At 41.9% G+C, this 26,732-nt stretch overlaps 2 protein-coding genes across 2 annotated transcripts; one reads left to right on the top strand and one right to left on the bottom strand.

Annotated features, from left to right (window-relative positions):
- Positions 1–464: 464 nt before the first annotated feature.
- Positions 465–4,416, bottom strand: LOC100845960 (the record flags this gene model as incomplete). Its single annotated transcript, XM_010231692.2, has 3 exons — positions 465–1,413; positions 2,588–2,659; positions 4,181–4,416. Coding segments are annotated over 3 exons (1,050 nt in total), but the record flags the coding sequence as incomplete, so codon positions are not given.
- Positions 4,417–4,443: 27 nt separating this feature from the next.
- LOC100828221 (alpha-glucosidase 2) lies at positions 4,444–24,816 on the top strand. The gene is made up of 23 exons (XM_003557246.4): positions 4,444–4,600; positions 4,725–4,989; positions 6,251–6,319; positions 6,411–6,548; positions 6,630–6,747; positions 7,365–7,447; positions 8,396–8,491; positions 8,891–9,059; positions 9,152–9,294; positions 9,375–9,461; positions 9,545–9,730; positions 10,430–10,597; positions 12,971–13,091; positions 13,595–13,664; positions 13,957–14,044; positions 14,126–14,246; positions 14,588–14,781; positions 14,870–14,978; positions 15,094–15,249; positions 15,537–15,639; positions 15,764–15,937; positions 24,145–24,290; positions 24,409–24,816. The coding sequence occupies exons 1-23, from the start codon at positions 4,470–4,472 to the stop codon at positions 24,600–24,602; spliced, it is 3,129 nt and encodes a 1,042-aa protein (XP_003557294.2). The 5' UTR covers positions 4,444–4,469; the 3' UTR covers positions 24,603–24,816.
- The last annotated feature ends 1,916 nt before the right edge of the window (positions 24,817–26,732 follow it).

Below are 26,732 nucleotides of genomic sequence, written 5' to 3'. Positions count from 1 at the left end.
AATTTCGGATCCAGAACACGAAAAAACTGCACGTAATTACAGTAAACTGCATTACCTGCGCCTAATTCGCCCTCACGTACGACGAATCCACCGCAGCCGGCAGTGCCCTCGGCGGCCTGCAACACAAAACGCTGCTCACCGGCGGCGTCAGGAGGAGGGGCCACCACAGCCACCACTCGAGGGCGGCGTCAAGCAGTAGGAGGAGGAACAGCGCGGTAGGAGGCGGCGCGGCGGAGGGAAAGACGGAGGAGTAGGCGGCGAGGGGGACGGCTTCCGCCGCCGCCGTTGGATAGGGCCAGAGGAGCGGCGGCGCGGCGAGGAGGGCGAGGGCAGGGGCAGCAGCGAGGTGAGGAGCCGTGAGAAATTGGGCACTTAGCGGAAGTGAAAGGGCCAGCGATTTTGTTTTTTCTTCCGCGTGCGTCGGGACTCGCGGGTGGGGCTGAGACGACGTATGAGAGAGAGGGTGAACTGTGACAAATAGCATAGATATAGATGAATAGTGAACAAACCGAACATAGTCTTCACCATCACTATTTACAAGGATAGCTTGGCTTGTTTGCCGTGAACAAACCGAACATAGACACATAGTCTTAAACATCACTATTTACAATGATAGCTTGGCTTGTTTGCCAATAAACTTGATACTGGACAAGTAGTGTTGCTTCAGTGGATCATGATGTATCATGCCTTCCTTGCGTGTATCTCAACCGCTGCCGTCTGCGCAGCCCAAATGCTGGGACATCCTGCCTCCTGTTAATACCTGCACGATGGTCATCAGCATACGGACGAGGTAAGATGGTGCGGCGGTATCCATGGTAACTGCTGCTGCGCCTGTAGTGCTGATTCGAGAAGCCCCGACGCATTAGGCTTTGTGTGCTTGACCGTCGGATGCCCTGCCAAACTGTACGTGAGGTGCGCCTGTCACTGAGCGGAAGCCTGGGCTGCGGAAGAAACCTATGGAAAACGTGTTGTTCATCTCCCCAAATACTGGTTGATCCTAGCCTTCTATTCGGCCAGGGCCTAGGGGAACCATCCATGTTATCTGGTGACTCCATCGGGTCTCGGACTGGAGACCACCACTCATCACCACTTTCTTCCCCAGAATCTTCATCGGGGGACATGTCCTCTCTAGTCTCAATAACATAGTCACCAACTATTATTGCACCAGGATTTTGTGACCTGATTGCGCTAATCACATCACCAAACTCCTGCTCACGCTCAAGGCGGTCCCAAGACCTTTTCCTTGAGATATCTACATGAGCAGGCTTTGCAAGCAAGTGAGCTGTCCTAGCATGTTCGCGCAGCTGCTCATAGGTGCCAACAAATTTGCATGGATCATGAGAGCAAGTCCTCAACTTCTCATCTAGGTACTTCCTGACTTCTCCAGCAGGAATCCAGCCAGATACCGATCCTCTACAGAGAGGACACTTCAGGTCAGCAGAAATTTGCATGGCATCATGACATTCTTCCAATATAATGCTACCTTCTCCTACAGATAGTGTTGAATGTGCAGATTCTTGGTTATTAGCATTATCAATGTGTCTTCTGAGGCTTGGGCTCATCAAATGTCTGGAAATCATACTATAGTGGGCTCTTGGTTGGGCAGTTCTGTTATTGGAGTTCGAAAGCACCGAAGAGGTTGAGTGTGAATCACGGACCTTACTATCCCCATTCATTTCTCTGAACCGGTCTAGGCAATTAGAGTGTCGATGGCTTGTATTACAAATATAACATCTGCAGCCATTCTTGTAGGAACTGCATATAAGTAAAACAGCATTGTGTGGTTGCTCCATACAAACAGGGCAAGAAATCCTGTCCCATTCCATATGCAGAGCAGTGCATGATGTGACTGTAGATCTGTTACTTTTCTTACTTGTCATCTTGAAATCAACTGTGGTCAATCCAGTTAATCGTTAGAATTGTCAAAAGAAACAACTTTTCATTGATTCAAGTTGAGCATTTAGGCAGATTACAGAAAAGCACTACCTTGCAACACATAGTTTCATGTACTCACTAAAGCATTAAAACCTTTTTACAATGGAAAACGAACACCCTTGAGTACTTACCCAAACAAATAATAAACCAGACTAGTAAGTGTTACATTAGTGTTAACTGTGCAGTGGTAGAGGTTGCTAAATTAAGATTAACAAACATCTGGGAGGGATAAAATTATAGTTCCATGTTAGCCCTAGTGAGATAACCATGGTCAAAAAGAGCTCTGAAAAGATATAAAAAATCTAGGAGGTTCTATTGGTTATGGTAAAAGAGCTAAAATCATTCTCAAAATTTCTTGGATAAAGAATTAAAACGCCACAAAGTTTTTGTGCATGTAATTGTTGTTTGCTATCACATATTTAAAGGAAAGATGGATCACTGCTCTTGAGCCCTTCTACCATTTTGAAACATGGATGACATTGAATAATGCCATCACAACAGGTAAATTTCATAATTTTACAACAGAAAGTCCCATTTATAAACATTACATTGGTTGTCAACATTGAAATAAATCCATACAGCAATGCAAGTATAAAATTGGGACCAAGGTTAATACAAAAGAAAGTTTAACAGTATGAAGGTTAGCACCAACCTACAAGGAGCAGCCGTATGTATTGCACATCTGAAAATCAAGAGGTGTGACGATATTGACAGAATAGAAACCCTGAAATAGTTTTACAACATCAGTATTTATGTGATTCTAATTTCCAATATACAACCACAGACTAGAATCAAGCAGCACAGACAAGTACACAATCAAAGACTAGAATGCCTCCAAGAGGGAGTTGAGTTTATTTTGGATGGCTTGATTTCCGGACTTTTAAGAACTAAAAGAATACCAAGAAATCTAAACTAACAACAGAATCTACTGAAGAAATATACTGAGCATTTCAGACAGACACCACATTTCAGTTCAGTTTAGAACATTGTTGTTTGGCTTCTAGCATGAAAAAGGAAGCAAACATGTGAATTTATATAGCATTCTAGAAAAAATCGAAAGCCTTCCGAATTTAATCAAAACATGCTACACTAATATTAGGGACAAGGTAGCATGTATCACAGTAGGAGTTCCGTATGAAGATTATTAAATCTTCTACCATGTTACGCATGCATGTACAACCGTCTAATTTTAAAGACTACTTGCCAAATTAAAAACTGAAAAAAATTCCATGCAAACAAACAGCATATGTCAAGCTGTAGGCTCCGTTTGACACTCAGTTGGATTGTGGCGGTTTTGTTTAGTTCTGCCGCTTTTAGATATCAGGAAATTTGGCAAGCAACTTATTAAGTTTTAAAAGAGCATATTATTGCATCCAAAAATATATGAGATGAATGTCAATGTAAAATCATTATTCGGGATAATTTATGTAGCGGCACTTTTAACTATTTTCTAGTATTTTACAACAAAAGAAGACTTTTGACAACTTGTTTCTGGCAGCAGATGAAAAACAAGTACTCTCTCCGTCCCAATATAAGTGAAGTGGATTTGTATAGATTCTTATACAAATCCACGTCACTTATTTTGGGACGGAGAGAGTACACAATAGTAAACTGAGCCTTATATATCACATTCCTAAAATAAAACTGTTTACAAAATACTCAGCACCGGGGAAATGTATAAGTTGGCATCACATTAATTAAGGAGAATATCTCTGAGACTATTATAATTGTATGTTTTTGACAGGACGTTTGTTGAGACAATAACCAGCAGAAAATTTGCCTAGAGACGTGATAAAGGAAAATTTCTTGAGACAATAACCAGCCCTAGAGGATTCGTGTAACCCATATCACTCATCGATGCCTAATTGTATTTATATTTAATTTATTTATTTTACCACCTACAACATCTCAATTCCATGAGGTCCAATCCCCTCTAGTCCTCGAACGCGTTAGCAACTAAATCAAAACCGAATTACAATCCCCTCTACTCCTCGAACGTATTAGGAACTACGTAAATCACAACCGAATGATTTCCTTCCCCAAGGGTATACCTAACCACAATGAACTATCCCGTTTGCCCGAAGAAAACTACCCAATTGACAGACCTATGGCCCATACCATCTCCCCCTTGACCAGTAATTCGCAAATCGGGTCGATCTGGCAACGGATCGATCGGAGACACGCAAAATTATCGGAAGGAATCGAAGATGGCAAAAAACGGGATACAGAAAGACGGAATTTTTACAGGGTGGTGAGGGGGTTGACGAGACTCCAGATCGGACTCCGCTGGTCCTCTCCCGCTGCGCTGCTTTTTTCTTGGAAGCGCTTTCTATCGGGGTTTTCCTTTTTATTTTTTGTCGCACAACAGGTGGAGGCTGGAGGGATGATAGGGGGCCAGGGGCAGCGTTTGGGGTCGTTCGCTTGGTGGAGCGCGGTTTTATAGCCAGGCGTGGACGGGGTTGTTTCTTTTTTTTTTGCGGGGATTGGTTTGGTTTTTTAAAAGCGAGCAAACAAGAGAATCGGCTCCAGAAGAGATGCTCGCCACAGGGCCGCATCTTCGCAGCCACAAGGCCGCATCTCCCCTTCTCGCCTCGCACTTCCGCGTCCACTCCTACCAGCGCGAGTCACCAGACAGGCGACGACCCTCTCGCCTGCGTCCTCTCAGGTGCTTTCGATCGATCCCTATTCCTGAGAACTCTTCCGACTACCCAATCGATCTCCGGTAGGGTTTGATCGATCTGCTCGGATAGCTCATCGCGTGCCGTGGAGGCCGTTTCCTTGCTTTGCAGGTGCTTTAGCGGGAGCCCTCCACCTGAGGCTGCGGCAGGGGTGTTGGGGGCGATGGCGGCGGCCGTTGGGGAGATGGTTTGGGTGCCGATACTGGGGAAGGGTGTCTTCCGTTTCGACACGTCGGTGGATGCGCGCGCCGCGGCTGGGCCCAGCCTCTCATTCGCGGATCCGCGGCAGCGGGAGGTGCCACGTGAGGAACGGGATATCCCTGTGGTCGTGCCGGCGTGCGAGGTGTCGGGGAACGTCCAGAAAGTAGTGATTAAGGTAGGCATGGTTCACACAGTCGAGCTAGTGCTTTGATGTGAAGTAGCAGTGAGCTCTTTTCTCCTCTGGCTGGTGGATGAGAAATTTATAAGCATGTGGTGCTGATCCGTGGGCGTTTGGTGATCTCGATGCAGGGACACCATAAAACTGTCCCGATCGGAGGAATAATTGACAGTCAAACTAACCTGCTGTTAAAATGGGCTATAAGACACCAGGACATTTTTAGGCATTTCATTTTTTATATATCTATTCATTTTAACTTGAGGACATTGATCATATGTCCCTTTCTTATACTATTAATTGATTATATCTTTTAGTTGAGTGGCAATTGCAAAACTGTGGTTCAAATGGGCTTATACGACATCAGGACATTTTTAGGCATTTCATTTTTCATATCTATTCATTTTAACTTGAGGGCATTGCTCATACGTCCCTTTTTTATACTATTAATTGATTATATCCGTTAGTTGAGTGGCAATTGCAAAACTGTGGTTAAAATGGGCTATAGAACATCAGGACGTTTTTAGTCACTTCATTTTTATATATCTATTAATTTTATATATCTCAGTTGAGTGGCAATTGCAAAAATGTGTCCATTGGTTGATTACTCAACTTTTTTACTGTGCCCACCCTGGAAACCCCATATCATCATTAAATTGTAATGCGATAAGTCAAATTTCAGTCATATGGAAAATCTCATATGAGTTGATAACTTTAGGAACTCGATGAGCCTTTGAGGTAACAAATGAAAGATGGCTGTTTGGTTGGTGCCCAAACTAGCCATGTTTATTTGGTTGTTGTTTGGTTCTTTGCCAAAATTTTGGTTGCCAATATGAGCCATGCCATCCCTCTCACAGATTCTTTGCCATTTACTTCGAAAAGTTGGGGCTGCCAAAAAATTGGCAAGCAATTGTTGCCAACATTTGGTAGGTTTGGATATGGCACAAACCAAACATACCCTATATGTTCTTCCCATAAGGAAAAAATCTCAGGCGTTGACTTATGATGTTATATTGTTGTATGCCTGTGTATTTCCCTGCCACGATTATGAATCTGTCAATATTGGGCACTTAATTTAGTAATTTACTAAGCAGGCATGCATAGTACTGATATATCTACCTATAGTGATTAATCATGACTTTTGTATAATGTAATCACAATGTGTTTATACTCTCTGATATGTCTCCTGGCGACTATAATATTGCTCAAATATCGCTTCATTTAATTATAGACTTACTTGGATGTTCTTTTAAACAAGCAGCTTCCATCTGGGACGTCTTTCTATGGTACAGGAGAAGCAAGTGGCCCATTTGAACGGACTGGGAAACGCGTATGGGTTTTGAACATACTATTATGTCTCGTTGTTGCTTCTTCAACCAATATTTATCTCCTCATGGCCTCTCCTGGTATATTTGCATTAGATTTTTACTTGGAACACGGATGCATGGGGTTTTGGGCCAGGAACCACATCACTATATCAATCACACCCTTGGGTGTTGGCTGTCCTCCCTGATGGAAAGGCACTTGGTGTCCTTGCTGACACCACATGTCGTTGTGAGGTATGTTCATTGCATTTCTTTATAGTGTATGTTTATGGATTGATTTGTGGCTGTTAACTTAATATTCCTGTCGTATAACAGATTGACTTAAGACAAGAATGTACTATAAAGTTTTGTGCCCCATCTGCTTACCCTGTCATAACTTTTGGACCATTTAATTCTCCAGCTCAAGTTATGACATCCTTGTCCCTTGCAATTGGTATTTCTCACAACCAACCTCTTCCCATACTCATGTTCACAATTCATACACTTGAAATGCTAGTCTTTAAATATTTTTCACATCTCACATGTATCTTTCATGTCAATTTCTTTGATGAGTTTAATTTTCAAACTCCAGATATGTAACTGTGAAGTTGTATGCCTTTATTCTAATATGGAAGAAGGCTTTCTTATATCGAACATATAGTTCTTTTTTGATGAAATGGTGCAGTTCATGTCAATGCTATGCAATTAGGCGAAATATTCAGTTCTTAAGTCAACTGATCCGGTGTTATGAGCTGTCACTTATAAATATATTCGAGGAGAGCAATTCTTTGAAGGAGCTACTGGAAAAATTTAGTGTGTGGTTTGGGTTATTGCTACCAGTATTATGTCTTTGTTTTGCTCCCAATCGACTTGAACTATCTAGAACAGCATCCTTGCTTCATTATCTTCTTGAAATCAGATCTAGATATTTTGAAAGGCAATAGTTAAAGTTTTGAAATTTTGACTTCACCTGTGTCTAAAACGACAACTATAGGGAACGGGTGAGCGTTTGGGGAGAGTATTTTAACTTGTTCTCCACTTGAAGGATGGATATTAAAAGATCCATTGCAGGAACTGTATCCATGCCTCCGAAATGGTCGCTTGGCTATCATCAATGTCGTTGGAGCTATGATTCATGTGAGAAAGTACTCAAGGTATGAAGAAAATACTAGTGGCAGCAATTCCTGTATAGTTATGACGAATAAAGTGTATAATTATTCCTGTTGAAGTAATGTTGAGTTCAGTTGTTGGATGTGCTTGAAGTCTGTAATTCGAAGATGCGAGCATGATAGTGTGCATATGTGAATTTACAGAAAGAGTCCACTGTTTCTTTCATATGGGATTGTCACTGTATGTATACATAGGAATAGGATTTGGCCCACATGTTATCTACCCAGCATTATGTTTCCATCTCTGGTAGACCCCATTGGCCTGTCATAATAATGACATCATTGTTTCTCTCAAGAGAACAAAAGATTACGTGTATCAAAGCAAGGTTATAAAGCAATATCTTATCCTTACCTAATGCTTCCAGTAATCCAACTACATGGACCCCACTCCTGCTAGGTGGCTACTTATGTCGCTACTCGCCTTCGCTTGTTGCCTTTGGTCACCTTCAGCAGCTGCTGCTCTGCCTAGGTGGTGCACTGCAGTCATAACTCATAAGAAAGTGTGCTTGCACGTGAGGTAGATGAAGGAGTTCCGAATTTCAGACCCTCTCCCACCTCCAGAAAAGCCACCTAGTCGAGCGCCTCTCCTGCCGGCTGCCAGCACGAACGGTGTGCATTGGAACCGCATGTCATACTGCCGTCGGGTTCGACGGTTTAACACGACCATACTGCTCAACCTAACCTTGGGAGGTGGCTTGGTCTGGGTTGGTTTGCTGGGTTGAGCGGGTCAGGCCTGAATGGTGAACATCCGTAGTTTCAAGAGGTTCATTTGGGGAGCAAGGAGCAATATTGCTTCGGTAGTTGGTCTACTTGCCACTTGCTTTACACAAATGCCTCCAGATTCTTCAGTGCTCTCTCTGAATGCAGTTTAAGGCTTAGGAATGCCAGTGATCTTATTTTATATTGATATTTAGTTATTGATTCTTCCCACAGGTTGTTAGAACATTTAGAGAGAAAGGCATTCCTTGCGATGTGGTTTGGATGGATATTGACTATATGGACGGTTTTAGGTGCTTTACATTTGATGGTGTAAGTACTTCCTGTTCTATAATAGTTTTTACATGCAAGTGGTATTGTTAAACATCTGCATTAGGTTCCAATGCATGTTTAATTTGCTTGAATTGCCAAATATAGCTTGTTATTTTCTGAATATCCATGGAACAAACTGTTGGGGAAGTTTCCCCTTTGATTTCGGTGGTTTTGAAGGGCACGCTGGCGCCTTAACCATCCAAACAGCCAGGGGGGGGAGGGGGGTGGATGGGTTAAAATGGACTTGCTTCCTTAGAATAACACTATTAGGAACCAGATAGTGTTGCTCTAGGTGCAATTTGACATGTTTGCTTCATGGCCATTGAATTTCCTTTTTCGGTGACATGTCAATCAATCCCGTTTGAGTAGTTTGGCATCTGCTTTTCTTATATGTTACAGAACCGTTTCCCTGATCCGAAATCTATGGTTGATGACCTCCATTCAACTGGTTGCAAATCAATCTGGATGCTTGACCCAGGAATCAAGAAAGAAAAGGGATACTTTGTATTTGAAAGTGGCTCTGAAAATGATGTTTGGATTAGAAAGGCAGATGGCAGCCCATTCATTGGTATGTTTCACTGACTTAAACAAGCTCATTTGTCAAGTTCATGAACTTATCAGTTAGATATGCTTCCCTGATTTATTGTACCCTAAATCCAGGGGAGGTATGGCCTGGTGATTGTGTTTTCCCTGATTTTACATGTGGAAGAACACGCACATGGTGGGCTAGTTTGGTAAGGGATTTCATTGCCAATGGCGTGGATGGAATATGGAATGATATGAATGAGCCTGCTGTCTTCAAAGTATATGCTCTTTCATATTTTTTGTTTTGTTCATCATCTTTTTTTCCCTATGTAACCAAATTGATGTTACCGACTTGCAGACTACTACAAAAACAATGCCCGAAAGCAATATACATCGAGGAGATGCAAATATTGGTGGTGTCCAGAATCATTCTTACTACCACAATGTAATATTGTGTTTCTTTGGCAGTTAAAGGATGTGTTGAATGCAGTTACTTTTATGTGCTTTCTTCGGTCTTTACAATTTCAGGTCTATGGAATGCTAATGGCAAGATCTACTTATGAAGGAATGGCGATGTCTAATACAGATAAACGACCATTTGTTCTTACAAGAGCTGGTTTTATAGGAAGCCAGCGATACGCTGCAACATGGACTGGTGATAATCTGTCAACTTGGGAGCATTTGCACATGAGTATACCAATGGTTCTTCAGTTGGTAAGTGTAGTATGTATCCAAGTTCAGTTCCATCTAAAAAAAGTATGATAACCCCAGCCCTTTTCCATTTTTTCCAAGACAATCCCAACCACATTTAAACAAAAACATGTTTAGCTATTTTAACGCACAGCACATCTGTCTTGGAATAGCTGTACCGTGAACAAAATCTTGTCACCTAAAGCAACATACAACTTTTCGTTTGAATTGAGGACCATTTCCTCGTCTAGTAGTTTTAAAACGTGTTTTCTTTTTAATTTGTACTTCCATTACAAGTCTGTTTCTTGTTCCTGTTACTTTTAAGAAAGACATTCTTATAATTTTGACATAGGTAATCACATTTTTTTTTCTAATTCCTTGCCATAAAAACTACTACCTCCAATCCAAAATTAGGTCCTTTTAGCATTCGTGTTTCTAAATTTGACCATCTATATAAAAAAGAATTACCAGCATCCAAAACATCAAAATGGTATTCCTAGATTTGCATGAAATATACTTTTGTATAATGTGTATATAAATATCTTATGTGAGGCAACATGTTTGCAAAGAAATTGATGGTCAAAGTACCATCTTGAAGACTGTGTCACTGTCCTTAAAGACTTGCATTCTGGATGGTAGGTAGTATCGCTGAAAAACTTATGGATCTGTTCTGAAAAGGCATAAATACATTCTAGGAATCTAATGATGTGGTTATCCGGTCAGGGTCTCAGTGGTCAGCCATTGTCGGGCCCTGATATTGGTGGGTTTGCTGGAAATGCTACTCCAAGACTTTTTGGAAGATGGATGGGTGTCGGTTCGCTGTTTCCATTTTCACGTGGCCATTCCGAGACTGGCAGCGTTGACCATGAGCCATGGTCCTTTGGCGAAGAGGTATTATTTCATATTTGCAACACATGCATAGAAACATGGTCTTGTTGTACCCCGAGAATCATTGATCGCTTTGCATGTTTCAGCTTTGCTGCATTTTTCCGCTATTTTTTTTTTAAATAATACGATTTTTTTAATCATTTTTAAAAATACTACGTGTTTTTCAAAAATTTCAACAATAATACGGCCTCGGCCTCGCCCAGGCCGATTGGGCCCAGTCGGCCTGGCCGAAGCCGTTTAGGCCCAGTCTTTCGGTGCCGGCCGACTGGCGCCCCAGTCGGCCCAGCCCAGGCCGACTGGCCTTTCGGCTTAGCCGTGGCCGACTGGAGCCGACCGGGTGGCGGGCCCTCTCCCTTTCCCTTTTTCTTTATTCCCTTCTCTCCTTCCTTTCTTCCTCCCCAGCCCGAGCGCCCGACCAGGCCCGACCAGCTCCCAGCTCCCTGCCCGTTCCCTTATGTTCTTCTTCTTAATTGGTGGCCCGGCTCAGTTAGTAGGGTGTCACTACTAATGAGTTCGTCCCAGACGAAATGGTGAGACTACACTTCAATACCATGGACGGTCTTTTATAGTTACAGAAGATACAAATAGGCGGGAAGCGGTGGCGGTAGAACCAGGCGGGAAACGGAGGCGGGAAAAGGAGGCGGGAAAAGGAGGCGGGAAACGGTGGCGGGAGAATGAGTTTGAGAGCCTATAAATACCTCATCTCCGGTAGTCATCCAAGCATCCTTCCCACTACTGTTTTTTCCAATATTCCAGTGTCCCCCAATGAGTTTGCCTTGCTCCGACCAGGGCGAGAGGCCGAGGAAGATGAAAGAAGCGATGTTGCCTCCGGGGGTGGAACATCTCAGGTGTTGGTGCTGCAATCTATGCAAGGTGAAGGAGGTGACAGATTTTTCAGATAAGTTGGGCATGAAGTTTTTCATGTGTGCGACTTCGCCTGAGATGTTCCACCCCCGGAGGCAACATCGCTTCTTTCATCTTCCTCGGCCTCTCGCCCTGGTTGGAGCAAGGCAAACTCATTGGGGGACACTGGAATATTGGAAAAAACAGTAGTGGGAAGGATGCTTGGATGACTACTGGAGATGAGGTATTTCTAGGCTCTCAAACTCATTCTCCCACCAGCGTTTCCCGCCTCCTTTTCCTGCCAGCGTTTCCCGCCTCCTTTTCCCGCCACCGTTTCCCGCCTGGTTTTCCCGCCACCGTTTCCCGCCTGGTTCTCCTGCCACCGTTTCCCGCCTATTTGTATGTTCTGTAACTATAAAAGACCGTCCATGGTATTGAAGTGTAGTTTCACCATTTCGTCTGGGAAGATGTCGTCCGGCTTCCTAGATGATCGTAGATTTTGGTCAGGTATGTCCCGGAGGCTATTGTGGTTAGCCGGTGATTTCAAGGTAGACAATAGGATAGTTCCATGGGACGAACTCATTAGTAGTGACACCCTACTAACTGAGCTGGGCCACCAATTAAGAAGAAGAACAGAAGGGAACGGGCAGGGATCTGGGCGCTGGTCGGGTGCTCGGGCTGGGGAGGAAGAAAGGAGGAGAGAAGGGAATAAAGAAAAAGGGAGAGGGCCCGCCACCCGGTCGGCTCCAGTCGGCCTCGGGGCGCCAGTCGGCTGGCACCGAAAGTGCCCGCCTCCAGTTGGCCTGGCCCAGGCCGACTGGGCCTAATCGGCTTCGGCGAGGCCGACTGGGCCCAATCGGCCTCGGCGAGGCTGAGGCCGTATTATTTTTGAAAAACACGTATTATTTTTAAAAATGATTAAAAAATCGTATTATTTAAAAAAAATTAGCCATTTTTCCTTTGCCATATGATGCATATATTGCCAGTGGAGTTATTTTACTATACATTTCTTTCAGCAGACCACATCAGGCCATCGAGCCACACATCACGATAATTTCTTATTTCATAGAAGTGTATTCACTTTATTACCTTGACCAAATCCGGGGTTGTATTGAGTCGACGCAGAGGCCGTGTGGGCCCTGGCATTGTGTATAACTCCGGTAGCCCCCTACCTCTCTTCTCCTATACTCAAATTGCACCCAAAAATGCGTTCTCATAGCCATGGTAGTTGCCAGCAGTAAACTGACGGTTTCCTCCAAATACTAATTGTCCATGATGCAAGTAAACTCTGTCAACTGATGAGCAGTTGCTGACTTGCTTCGCATGGTTTTATATTCTGGTGTTGGGGCAAAACTTTGTCCACCGATCCATTATGTGAAGTTATACAGGTCTCATGTCATTGTCTGAGAACCAGAACTGGAGTTTGATGTTTATGTATTCTAATCGAAATGATACAGCAAGATCCTCCGAGGCTTTTCAGCATTCTTAATTGGGATTTCACTGTCTGTTTCTAACAGTTCATTCATATTTCAGTGCGAGGAAGTTTGTCGTCTTGCGCTGCTAAGACGGTACCGGCTACTGCCGCACATCTACACTCTGTTTTACCTTTCACATAAGAAGGGTGCTCCAGTTGCTGCTCCACTTTTCTTTGCTGGTAATAATGGCTCTTACTATCCACTAATATACCAAAGTGGTTGCTAAACTGTACTGATCTGCGCAATCAAGTTAGTTGAAGGAACGCCAAGGTACCTTTGAAAAGCAACTGGTCCACCACAATGCCAATTGCCAAATGGAGCCTAAGTTGGCTCAGATGTTCATAGTTTGTAGGAAGAGATGAAATTTGGCAAAAGTGGTCTTTCCTTTATTTTCTTTTTATCGGTTTGCACCTGCATGTTGGAGATGAATTATTGTGCTACTATGATAAGGGCCTATTTGTACACATAGTTCTCACATCTTCACTCTGTTTTACTTGAAATAGGGCTTAGCCAATGTTAGTCATTGAAACTTATGATACGGAACTGGATACTGCAAAATATTTCTGCCCTTCAGCTCTTCCTTACTGGGACTATCTCATTGGTGGGGTTGTTACAAGGCAGTTTTGTTGGGATCAATTTGTTATTTACTAGTACTACGAAATCTACCTTGTTTTGTCTGTAGACCCACAAGACCCAGAACTGAGGAAAATAGAGACTTCCTTTCTCCTGGGACCACTTTTAGTCTGTGCAAGGTAATTGATTCAAATCAGTGTGCTTGCAAGTTACAACATACCTCTTTTGTGTTCTTCTCTTGGAAGCCCTGATATCTGCCCCTGATTTTCTTGTTTATATGTGCTTGAATGCTGTTGTGTGTTGGTTGGATTGTGTGTACAAATCTGTGTCAAAACTGACTTTGTACTGTTGACTGTGAGCTTAATATTCTGCCATCTGTTATTATTTAGAAATACATAGCCAACAATGAAATGCCATTTGCATACTTGGCTATGGTTTATTGTGATTGCAACTGTTTTGGTATTTTGATAGCACATTACCTAATAAAGGAGCTCATGAATGTGCCCATAAGTTGCCGAAGGGCGTTTGGTCACCATTCGATTTTGAAGATTCACACCCTGTAAGTTGGTTTATAAATTTCATATGCTGTCTTTGATGCTAGTCTGGAACTAATTTTATTTATGAATGAATGATTGTATAGGATCTGCCGGTGATGTATTTACAAGGTGGAGCAATACTTCCAGTAGGACTTCCTATTAAGCATGTTGGTGAAGGAAGTCTAGAAGATGACTTATCACTAATTGTTTCACTGGACGAAAATGGTATATGCATTACGCACCCTTCACATTCAGTTGATCAGTTCTGACTTGACTATGATCGGTTTGTGGTTTCTGGCGCATTGGGAGGTTGGTTATGTTTAATGCCATTCATAACTGAAGCTCCCTTTTCCCCTCTGTGAATATTTTATCTAACTACTAATAGTAATCTGTAAATGCTCATATCATTTTCTTGGATGGATTAAATATTTTGCACACAGTCCAACTACTGATTCATGAGTCAAGCTTTGTTCCATTAGTTAGCCTATTTCCTGCATTCAAGCTGCTGATTCAAAAGATTGTCATATGCAAACATTTTGTTTTGCACCATCTGACTTGTTGTACAGGTAGAGCTGAAGGTGTTCTATTTGAAGATGCTGGGGACGGATATGATTTCACACAAGGGAGGTATCTCTTGACATATTATGTTGCTGAAGTCTGCTCAGCAGTGGTTTCTGTGAAAGTTCGAAAGACTGAAGGATCTTGGATGAGACCAAAACGCAACTTGAACATAAGTATATTACTTGGTGGAGGTGCTATGGTATGTCTATTGGCTAACTTTTTTATTTGTTACACCAAGAAATAAAAAGATGCTGACTAAAAGGATTTTCACTTCTTTTCCGACTCAGATAAGTTCACGCGGTGTTGATGGAGAAGAACTACATCTTACAATGCCTTCTGACTCTGAAGTGTCCAGCTTAGTTGCAACAAGTGAACTTGAGCTCAAGAAACGTTTGGGTATCAGCCTACCACTTCAGTGCCGTTCTAATGTTTTAGATCTACAAGAGTATTATTACAATAGTGTAAATTCTCTGAACTTGGTTTACACTGGTATCTTGTGATGGTCGCACAGAGATGATCCGGCCTATACCTGATATTGATGAGCCGTCAGGACAGGAAGGTGCCGAGCTCTCAAAAATACCTATTGATTTGAAGAGTGGGGATTGGTTGCTTAAAGTTGTACCGTGGATTGGCGGTCGTATTATTTCGATGACACATCTTCCTACTGGTATGGTTCATCTATGTTATATCTTATATGGACTCCCACTGGTTTTATAATCTCCATGTAGTACTAGGATATGCTATCAAATAGAAATTGCCTTGAATTGCTGTTGACCTGCCGGTACATCTGGTGCAAACGGTAGTTTTGAAGTTATCCTGAGATATAGTAAGATGCTTTAACATTTGAGTAATGTGCTTGAGGTGCTTGTATGTCAGTGATGATTGCGAATGGATTGTCAATAGATCCGAATTGTTTTCGCTTTAGCTTTATCATTTGTACTTTGACCACTGCAGATTCCCAGTGGCTTCATAGCAGGATTGAAATCAATGGTTATGAAGAATACAGTGGGACTGAATATAGGTCTGCTGGCTGCACTGAAGAGTATAAAGTCATTAGGTAAGATAAATCACCATGAAGAATATTTCCCATGTTCGCTTTATGCTCTTTAACATGTGGTTGAATAGTTGTTCTGTAGTTCCAGTTTCAGCAGAAAAATTAACTGTTCATGGAAAAAATACAGGAGGTATCTTGAGCAATCAGGAGAGGGGGAATCTGTTTGTTTGGAAGGAGATATTGGGGGTGGTCTACTTCTTCAGCGCCACATATCCATTATGCAAGACAACCCAAAGATTGTACAGATTGACTCGACCATTCTAGCAAGAAGTGTTGGAGCTGGTTCTGGTGGGTTTTCAAGGTGAGTGCTGCATTTATTCAGAAAGTTACGTTGGTAACAGCTCAAAATGTATGTAATTACTATTGATGCACTCGAACAACACTTACTATAGAGGCTATTGATGCATGATAGTAGAAGCTTAAACGTGCATGCACAACGACCTTATGAGTGAAGGTAGTTGTTTGATAAAGTTGACACAACTATGTTTCTTAATAGGTTCAGTTGTCTCGTAGAGTGTGACCTAGTTCAAGCTTAGACGAGCTTACGAGTGAAGGTAGTTGTTTGATAAAGTTGACACAAGTATGTTTCTCAATAGGTTCAGTCGTCTCGTAGAGCGTGACCTAGTTCTATGTTAGTGGAGGCGTTGAGGCGATGGTTATCCTCGATCCCGGACCGAACGGGTCTTTCAGAGTCAAGATGTAAGAAACTAAGAAGTTCCTCGAATTCTAGGCCAATCCTGCAAATTCAAGTCTAGATCGAACTGGTCTTTCTAGAACTCAAGACTAAGCTCTCTTGGAACTCTAGGCCTCCACCTTGGTTTTTATTCCAAACGAGAGTGATCGTTACATGCCCCTTAGAGGGGTTTATATAGGCGAATGGGTTCATGACAAAAGACCTTGGTTACCCCTAGTGACAGAGAAAGTGCCGGCAAGAGTGGAAACTTGGTACGTGCTTTGTGGCGGGCCAAGTGGATATGGGGATTGGGGGATGGTTCATGGTCCATGGTGGACCATATGCCTTGTCCTGTCAACCTTTTCATTCTTACTTCTAGCCCCTTCTTTTCTTCTACTCCCTCCGTCCCGAAATAAGTGACGTGAATTTGTATAGATTCTTATACAAATCCATGTCACTTATTTGATGAAGGAGGCAGTATTTATTTGGTTCTTTTCTTCATACTAGTAAGTGTGTACGTGCACGTGCGTCCTTACAATCTTACAATCACACACGATGACACAATGGCGCAGTCACACGAGCCATCCAACACCGTCCGTGTCATGCCCGGAGCAACCATGCATCCAGGACTGCAGCTAGAACATCTTATATTTAGAAACAAGGGTACCATTTATGGTTGGTGGTTGGTCATAAAAAAACGCTTTCCGCACCTGCACGGTAAAATTCATCAAACTATCACCACGTGCTGCTAGTCTGCTTCGCCAAATTCATCATTTCACCGACAAGCGCAGTCAAATTGAGAGCAGTGGTATTCAATTCATCCTACATTTTAGATATTCACAGAGCTGGGATCTGTACTCAGAAAGAGCCAGAACTTGATCACATAGTCCCTACTGTTTAATATGTCAAGATCATTAACTTCTGTATATCGATGGGAATTATAGCCATGCCCTTTAGCTCCAGTTCCACTTCTTTGGTTAGTATCTGAAAGAATCAAAGGATATCACTTAAACCTGTCTGTACATGAGCACATCCAATGGCCTGAATGATCATAGTGTCAACCTACAGAAATGAGCACATTCATAAAATCACTGTAATTTCACTTGCAAATGGAGAAAAATGAAGAAAAGATACCAACAAAAAAAGCATAATAACACATGCTAGACAAAAACATACAGCATTTCTAATATTCAGTACTGAAGTACACCAATGGCCTTAGTAAGCATTACTATGGTATTGGATGCTCACCTTTTCAGTGCTGAAATTTCAGCTTATTCCTAGACAAACTGTGGGACCTAGGCTCGTTGGACCTAGATCATGTTATGCTAGTCCAGACATTAGTTCAGTGAGCTGATTTCTCAACCCTCACATCAGTTCCAACACAGCAGAATTGTGACGACAATCAATGTTCTGCAAAGTCTTAATTCTCAGTGACACTGATTTCGATCGTTTCATATGAAGAAAACAGCTGATGCACCGAACTCGGCAGCTTTTATTTGATAGCATTCCTAAGTTTTGAGTCAGCAACAACCAGTCAACCACTGTTTCACCATCGCAATGCTTCTGCAAGAACTTGCGCAGACCCTTGCTAGGCTTGCTATCAATTAGCAAAAGTAGCCTTTGAGAGAGCATTGGAAGTATTCTCAAACATGTTGAAAGCCTTCAGTGCAACCAGCTGAGATAAAATCCATTGCAGTGAGTGAGTATTAGATAATATTGAATCGTTGAAGAGTAAAGAACCTTATAGACAATGCTCCAGAATCTCAGCAAATCAAGACCCATTACTTCTCAACAGAGGGTACAAAAATACAGTATAAAAGATCGACTAAGCTTTGTTTGTCTTGACACAAACAATAAGTAGAGCAATGAAGGACATTCATTTACCAGAGCAAGCAGTAACAAGAGAAATTATTCCTATTTTAAGAAATCTAGATTGATCATGAAAACTGCACTACGGAAAGTAACATTTTTCTGAAATCACGAGACATATTCTGTACCTAATACACTTCAATTTTTTTTTAGGCTACATGTCCCTTAACTGAGACACTTCAAGTGAGTACAGGAAATGAAGCTAATTAGCAGTAATTAAATAGAATGTTTCAGCTGCTGGCCATGTCTATTTATTTTCAGAATAGAACCTCTTTCAGATTAAAAATATGACGGGAAATCACATGGTAGTACATTACCACGAATATCATTTGTAGAGCAAAATTTGTAGAGCAACATTTGAAATCAGTCAACAAAGCTTCAAACTACAAGAGCATTTTTCATGAAAGCAAAGGAGCACATGAGAATACCTTTCGGGTGAACACCCACGACTTTCCTGCATAATGGTCATTTGGGATCTTGTAGTGAACGACACCATGCATATTTTGTAGAGGAAACTGCAACAACAACACCACAGATGAAATAATAACATGCTCTTATCATGATTTTGCAGGTCTAAATTCCAATCATGTTTAGTGGATCTTATTTTTAGCACACGTATTTTGAATGGCCAAACTAAAATGGCTGAATAATGGAAACATATATAACTTCAGTACTCCCACCGATCCATATTAGTTGTCGAAATATTACATGTATCTAGATGCTTTTTAGTTAAAGATACATCCATATTTGGGCAAATTTGAGACAATTAATATGGATCGGAGGGAGTACATGATTACAATTAAAGGAATGTCAGTATCAAAATTATGACTAAGAAATCTAATAGTTTATATATAAAAAATACACATCAATGAGATTCAGGGAAACTCATAATGTTGATCAAGAGAATAGCTCCTCTTATTTCAGTACAGCCAGGTGGCCTAATTTTTTCGAAGTAATTATTTCAGAACTACATAGAGCAAACTACACCATCACATGGTAATGGATAAAAAAATACCAAAATGATGCACCTTGGAAATAAATAAATATGACCAAGAATAATCAACTATATCTCCATAAATACTTGTACAGATTAATCAAAATGATCCAAAACTGTCCAACAACAAAGAGTCAACAACCACACCTATAAGCAGGATTTAATGGATAAGAACCAAAGCTATAAGTTTACCACAATAAATCAATGTAATTATTACCGGTGTGGGAAAGAAAATGATATAGGAAAAGAGATCCATACATAGTAGAACCATAATTCTAACAGTGCGTTTGGATGTCTATATTCAGGGTCGGAATCAGGAATTGGTATTCGCCTCACCCGAATTCGTCCGTTTGGGTGGTCTCGGTATTGGCCATCGGAAACCTTCCTGAATTCCAAGCTCCCCGCCCTCACGCCTGCGCGAGCCCGCGCACAATTCCGAGGCCTCCCGCTCCGTATTCGGCTGAATTGCTATCCTCTATAACGTACCGGTTCGTTCGCCCCTTTGAAAAGAAAAGCAGGCGATGCTGCGGGGGGAAGAGAAGCTGCACACCTCGAGCGCTCACCAGCAGACCTCCATGCTTTGGCCATCCAAACAAAAAGTTAGAATTGGTTGCTTCCTCAGATTTCAACTGCCCAATACATATACATCCAAACAGAAAACATTGAATTGCAGTCCATTTCAATTCCATGGCTGATTTGGTATTCCAGCCCAATTCAATTCTTTGGGCTGAATGCATACATCCAAACGAAGCCTAAGACTAAATGGGTGAGGTATCATGCAAAAATCTGCGATCTCTGCCCAATGTCCAACATCAACTATTTCTCTAACTAATCACACACCACATAGTAATTTTGGAACAAAATGATAAGATATTCTGTGACTGCTTACATTTCGTCGAGCATATAGTGTGCATTGAGTCATTGACAAGTTGTACCAGGACTGGACACCCAACAGCCAAACATCTAGAGAGCTCGGTGCTCTTCAGGGAGGAAGCAACGCACCTTCCCTGGCCGCACAGCTATGTGCTAAGATCCCGCGTCCCAGTCTCAGGGGTGGTTCTGCGATGGCTGCCCAGTCACAGGGGCGTGAAGGCGATGGGCGGTCCCAGTCGTGGCGTGGCGACGGCGGGTGGCAGAGGTCGCAGGGCCGGGACGTCGCGTCGCGACGTCAGCAGTCGCGTGCGGGGATCGACTGTGACGGCGGCAGGTCCCGAGCGGGCCGGCGGCAGGGTGCACGGGCCGGACTACGACGGCGGGTGTGATGCGATAGGCGGGGTAGAAATTTTTAGATGCGAGCGATGTGGGGCTGATACGGAGATTGTCCTGCCAGGCGGACTGTCAGCCTTGATGGAGTAATCACTAATCGCACACAGTTAAAAAGTTATCTGTGTTTAGTGAGTCTGATTGTGGGGTACTTTTTGATGAATCTGATGGTGTACTTTTTGTTAACAAAAGGAGATATTTAATTATTGAAATTAATGATCTAGGAATACGTGCGTGCCTCATGTTACGGAACAGAGGGAATAGTAGAGATGACCATGCCTTGACTTGTTGACTCTACTAGATTGGCCACCGTGCTTCGCTGCGCCGTTCTTTAATAGGCAGTGATGTATGCAATGAAAAATACTCCAGTATGTCATTTCAAAATAGTAACCGAGATTCCAGTAGTATTAGACAAATATCAAAGGCAGAGCTACTGCAGTAGGTTATCTTGATAAAAGCTACCAGTCTTCAATCATACTCGATAATGCCAAGCCTACAAATTAATCATTAATCACAATACAAAATAGACTATCTTTTTCCAGTGTTTGGTCCTAATGTTTTTTAGGACAAACCTGTTGATGAGGATGCAATAGATACAGATTCTAAAATGGGAAGTGAATGCTCATTTTCAAATACTCCAGTAGAATAAATTTGCATGATTAATTACCAAGTTTGTTAAACTAATATGTATGAAGGTGCAGCTGTGGTGTCCTTTTCATGAAACCACTTGCACACTGTATAAGAAACGAAGCATGTAGAAACAAAGGAAAGTAAGGTGCCAAATCAAAAGACAATTATGGCAAAAATCATGTGCCAATCTCATGGTTGTACCACTCTTTGCGGTGAGAGCTGCAAAAAGTCTAGAATTAACCATGAATAAGTATCAACCTGTCCGAGCAATGTTAGACATGTCTTTTGGTAGATAATACATTAAAGGGAATACTCCATTACTACTCGTACTACAGACAAATGGAGCATTCTGTGTATAAAACTAGATCTGAACAGGATCCACAGGAGAACGAGCAAATCTGCAGTAAGATTTAGAAAATCGACAGGAAAGGAGAAAGACTAAGGGTGCGTTCTTTTCGGCTTCTAGGACCGGCTTCTCCTAGAAGCTGCCCTCACCTAGCTTCCTGGAGAAGCTGCATCACAAATTTAGCTAGACTTCCAAAATAGTTTTAGGCCAAACTAGTTTGGTAGCTTAATCAAATTTAGGTAGCGGCTTCTCCAAGAAGCTGGGATAGGACAGCTTCTCAGAGAAGCCGGTCCAGGAAGCCGAAAAGAACTGGCCCTAAAAGAGCACAAGTTATGTTGAGCCATGAATGCATAACATGGTAAGAATATTTAACAGACTCTTCTGAAATCAGAAGCTAATAGCAATAATAATATTCATGGTTAATAGGCCATACTGCATGAAATGGAACTATTGTTTTTAGATAGAAGCCAGCAAACATCAGATAACTCTAGATCACATATATAAATAGGTAGTATGGATTAGGGACACATACAGTCTCATGTCCCTACAGTTCTCCTCACAAATAAATTATATGGCTAGTGATAGGAACAAGGATTATTCTCCTTCCAGAGGCCTATCAAAAAATTCTTGACAAACAACTCATTGGCAAAGAAACATAAACCTGCAGTCAGTAGAGGGCAGCAACAACCTGGAATCAGAACAACAGTCATCAGTAAACCAAAAGAAAGAACCACATAGCCTCTACACTACAATATACTCAGTGTCAGTAACTTTCCAAAGTTAACTGCTCCAATACCCAAGTACAGACCTACATTTTTAACATGTAGCTGGGTTGCAAAAGATTCAGAGGCAAACAACAGGTAGTAAAGTATCAAATGCCACAATTTATTGACTACCCATTTACTAATCATTTCCAAAGTAACTATCTTCTTTTCCAATAACAGCAAGGAACAACCAAGTAAAGAAACCAATAATGTGCAGCAACACAACTAAGGAAGTCTAGATTAGAATCTTTGAAACCTTTCGCTGATTCAGAGACAGAGAGAGAGAGAGAGAGAAGAGCAGGGAGATTCTATATTTCCACATACAAAATTTACCCGCACCCAAAAGTCTGCATGACACCTGAAATCGGCAAGTGCACTAACCAACGGAAACTTGCAAAAGATATTATAAGTCCTTTCCTGACTCTACACAAAAACCATGTCAATGGTTTTTAATACCTTTTCTAACTCTAGGCATAAACCAAAATTGGAAAAAATAAATGTGAACTATCTACTTTTCTTGATTGAATCTGGACCCCGGTTGCATAAATAGCTCATTATCCATGAAAATCACAAATCATTTCTAGCTCCAGCCTTTGACTCCAGGACATTGCAGACTTGGAATGTTTATTTCACCTCTCCCAGCCTCAAGACATAAGTAGAGAACAATGACATGCTTGAATACAACATCTTGGATACAAAGTGTCATTATCTTATTAATAGGCTTACTGGCATCCAAAACTTCAAGCAGCCTTTAAAAAAAATGCAAGCAACCTTTTTTCTAAAACCTGCATCATCACCAACAATCTCGACAGTGTGCAAGCTGCCCATACAGGAGCACCAGCCACACAATACATACAGGAGCTGACTTTCCAGAATAGCCAGCCATCACAGCAACACGATTAGAGAAAGACAAGCTAAAAGCAACTGAACCAAAACAATGGCAAACAAAAAAGTAACAACACAGAATAGGGAATATGCAGAATAAACCTGCAAAGCAGACTGAAAAGCACCGGTGCCAAACCGAAGAAAACAGCCGACAACAAAGAACATCCTGCATAATTCAAGGTATAAGCAAAGCACATCAGCAGCAAAGAAAACACCAGGACACAACAGTTGCACACAGCAGCAAAATACTCTAATGTTACCTGAGCAATACGCAAGTCAGGACGAGCCGGCGACAGCACTGAGGGAGGCAAGTGACGGACAGTGGTGGAAGCTCGTGCAGCGGCCAGGCGGTGGCAGCAAGGGAGGCGAGCGGCGGCTGGCTGAGGAAGCTCGTGGAGAGGCTGCAGGCGGCAAGGATTTGGTGGCGATGGACACGGAGGCGAGAGAACCCTAGCTGCGGAAAGGGGAGAGAGAGGGAGACGCTGGGGCACGGGTTTGTCCATCAGTGCGGTGGTGGTGGTTTACGACGTAGAGGGATGGCGATTGAAGTGGCCACGTAGCCCAAAAGAACAGCAACCAAGCGGCCATGTTACAGCATCGAGAGGGCAGAGGATTCTCCGCCCTTGAGAGGAGAGAAAGATTCACCGTGCCTTGTTGGCTTGACCTTTCCTAGTTGGCTCCTTGTCCGAGAGTGGTTTTTATTCGCTTGGTCATCTCCACATAGGATTCATGGCCAACTAATATAAGGGATTTAGTTTACTACAACAATTAGAAGAATACAAAGCACTCAGACTGAATGCACTGACAGATTGCATTAATGCCAGGAAGATAAATGTTTTAAGATTTGTCATATCTTAGATTTGACTCCTTTGCATTTTCTCCTTGGTGTGCCTGGTTGAGGATACTATTTTCGACCTATCTTAGAATGGCTGCATTTAGCAATTTGAACTACAGAAATTAATATTATTTTGGACCTAATTTCCAATTATTTATGATAATTCATCATTCTAAGTTCCAGTAAATATGTCTTTGATTTGTCGAGCACAATATATCTTGGCCATTGAAGTATGTTCTTCCACTGAAGGTTGGTCTGTTTGCGAGTTCATCCTACTTTCACTCTTCTGCATCCAACTGAGGTGGTTGTTGCTTTTACGGCCATCAGTGGTTTAGAGCAAGAGATATTCCCAGACTCTGGAGAAGTAACATTAGAGGGAGACCTGCTACCAAATGGTAAATTAATCTGTTCAACGTTTTGAGATTTTCTGCCTGATCTGTTTCTTTGCCTACTGTTTGTTTGCGTTTCTGGTGATTCTTTTGTTTCATTTTCCATCTTCTCGCAAACTATCAGGGGAATGGATGCTAGTGGACAAATGTGCAGGGTTGAGTTTGGTAAATCGTTTTGATCCTAGCATGGTTCGCAAATGTTCAGTGCACTGGGGAACAGGTGATATCAACATGGAGCTTTGGTCAGAGGAAAGGCCAGTTTCTAAGGACACGCCGTTGAGGATTTGCCACCAGTATGAGCTGAGACAGACATGCTAAATCATACCTTGAGAAGTTGAGATGTTTCTGGATGCATGTGGTTTTATGCACCTGAGACTCATTTCTACTTTTGTGTCATGTTCTCTGGACATAGCAGCAAATGATTATAAAACTACCGAATGTTCTTTTCATGGTTGGAATTTTATGGAGAAAAACAGTCTGATGTTAAAACATACGAGTATTTTGATAATTTCTTAGTACTAGTGAGCTTGCACGTGCGTTCGTCTTCACGATACATGACAACTTGAATTCTACGTATGAAATATGTAGTATGGAGAATCTAGAAGGAGAATATAATATGGAGAGTGTAGTATGGAGAATATAGTATGGAGAATGTAGTATATGCTTTTGGTGAACTGGTAATACGTGAAAATTTTATGATAGCTTTTTTATTGCAATAATTATCTTCCTTCGACTTGACCTGTACACATCGTAAGTAGCACTTCATGCATGTTCTTCGTGTGATTATTTTTGCCGGATGTGTCATCTAGTTAATTGATAAGCATCGATGCATGATACGTGCTATCTTTTTGACAGCACATACGTGAAATGCTACTTGTATTATGCATTTATTTGGATAGAGCATGTTCACACATGCATGCAGAATATCGAAAGTAGAATTAATGTAGAAGGTAGAATGTAGAAGGTAATATATAGAAGATAGAATGTAGAAGGTAGTATATATTCCTTCCGTCCCATATTCAGTGACTCAAATTTGGTCAATTATGAATGTATTTATGTCTAAAAAGCGTTTAGATTCATATAATAGAAAATCACTTGACATGGTATGGTAGGAGGGAGTAGAAGGTAGAACGTAGAATATAACATGGTATGGTAGGAGGGAGTAGAAGGTAGAACGTAGAATATAGAAGGTAGAATGTAAAATGTAGAATATAAAAGGTAGTATATACGAATACGATCTTGTCGTCCGGCCGTCTCCGTGCCTCGTGTACGTCGCCGCAGCCGCTACAATACTGTCCGTCTCCAGACGATCGTGTACGCGTGATGGCCGAGGCTGCGGGAAGCCGAAAGCTGAGATGAGAGGCAGATTGAACATCGATGCATGTTCACGTAAGTAAATGCATATGGATCAAAAGAGTGCAATACCTTCATCGATCTCTCCGTGGTGTGCGGCCGACGTAGTTTCAGATCCAGAGAGAAAAGAAGGGAGAGAAGAAAAGTGGGAATTGTTTGTACATAATTAGCTAGGTACGTGGAGGCAGAAGGTTGGCAGGTCCTAAATATCAGGAGAAAATCCTGCGGCGGATCACAACAGGATAGGAATTTCGTAAAATATTATTTTGATAAGTAAATAAACTAATAGCCTGTGCGCCCGTCAACCCGTTAAAAAGTGAGAGTAACTACACCCGAGAGTACCTTAATTTCCCCTCACTTCAACCAACTAGATGATGCCCCGCACGTTGTTGCGGAAATTTTTAGTTAACATACGTGAGCTCACATTGTTGAGAACATACATGAGTGAAAAGTAACAACAAAAAAGTATCCAGTGAAAATGTATAGATGTGTATAATGAAATTGTATGGTAGATTATAAATTTTTCACTTAGTGGAAATAGCTTGATGAAAAGTAGCATGCATGTGCAAAAAATATGAGTTTTCCACTAAATAGGTGTGAACAAATTAATGGTGTGGTGATGTGGCGCGCATGATAGATTATAAATTTTTCACTTAGTGAAAATAATTTAATGAAAAGTAACATGCATGCATGTGCAAAAAATATGAGTTTTTCACTAAACAGGTGTGAACAAATTAATGGTGTGATGATGTGGAATGATTGCATGTTGAGAGAAATCAAGTAGTGAATTTCTCTAGATATAGAATATGAGATCACAGCAACCAATGAGATCACAGCAGACAGATCGGATATGCAGGCATTGTGTAACCGGGTGCCCGCTAATGAGCCTCGCTAACCTGGGTGGTATGCAGTATCCACCGAAACCGGATGGATAAACTCTCTATTTTTTAGGGTCGTTAGAATCTAGCCGCTAATTTTGAAGCACGTCCGGAGGTGTTTTTCAGCTTCATGCGTAAACAGGAGAAATGCTTTTGAGATTGCTAAAAGCACCAAAAGCTGAAACAGAAGTCCAAACAAACAGGATCTAAGACTAGT

Source organism: Brachypodium distachyon, chromosome 1, assembly GCF_000005505.3.
Source record: "Brachypodium distachyon strain Bd21 chromosome 1, Brachypodium_distachyon_v3.0, whole genome shotgun sequence".
NCBI classification, from domain to species: domain Eukaryota; kingdom Viridiplantae; phylum Streptophyta; class Magnoliopsida; order Poales; family Poaceae; genus Brachypodium; species Brachypodium distachyon.
This window is presented reverse-complemented; position numbering and strand designations above follow the sequence as displayed.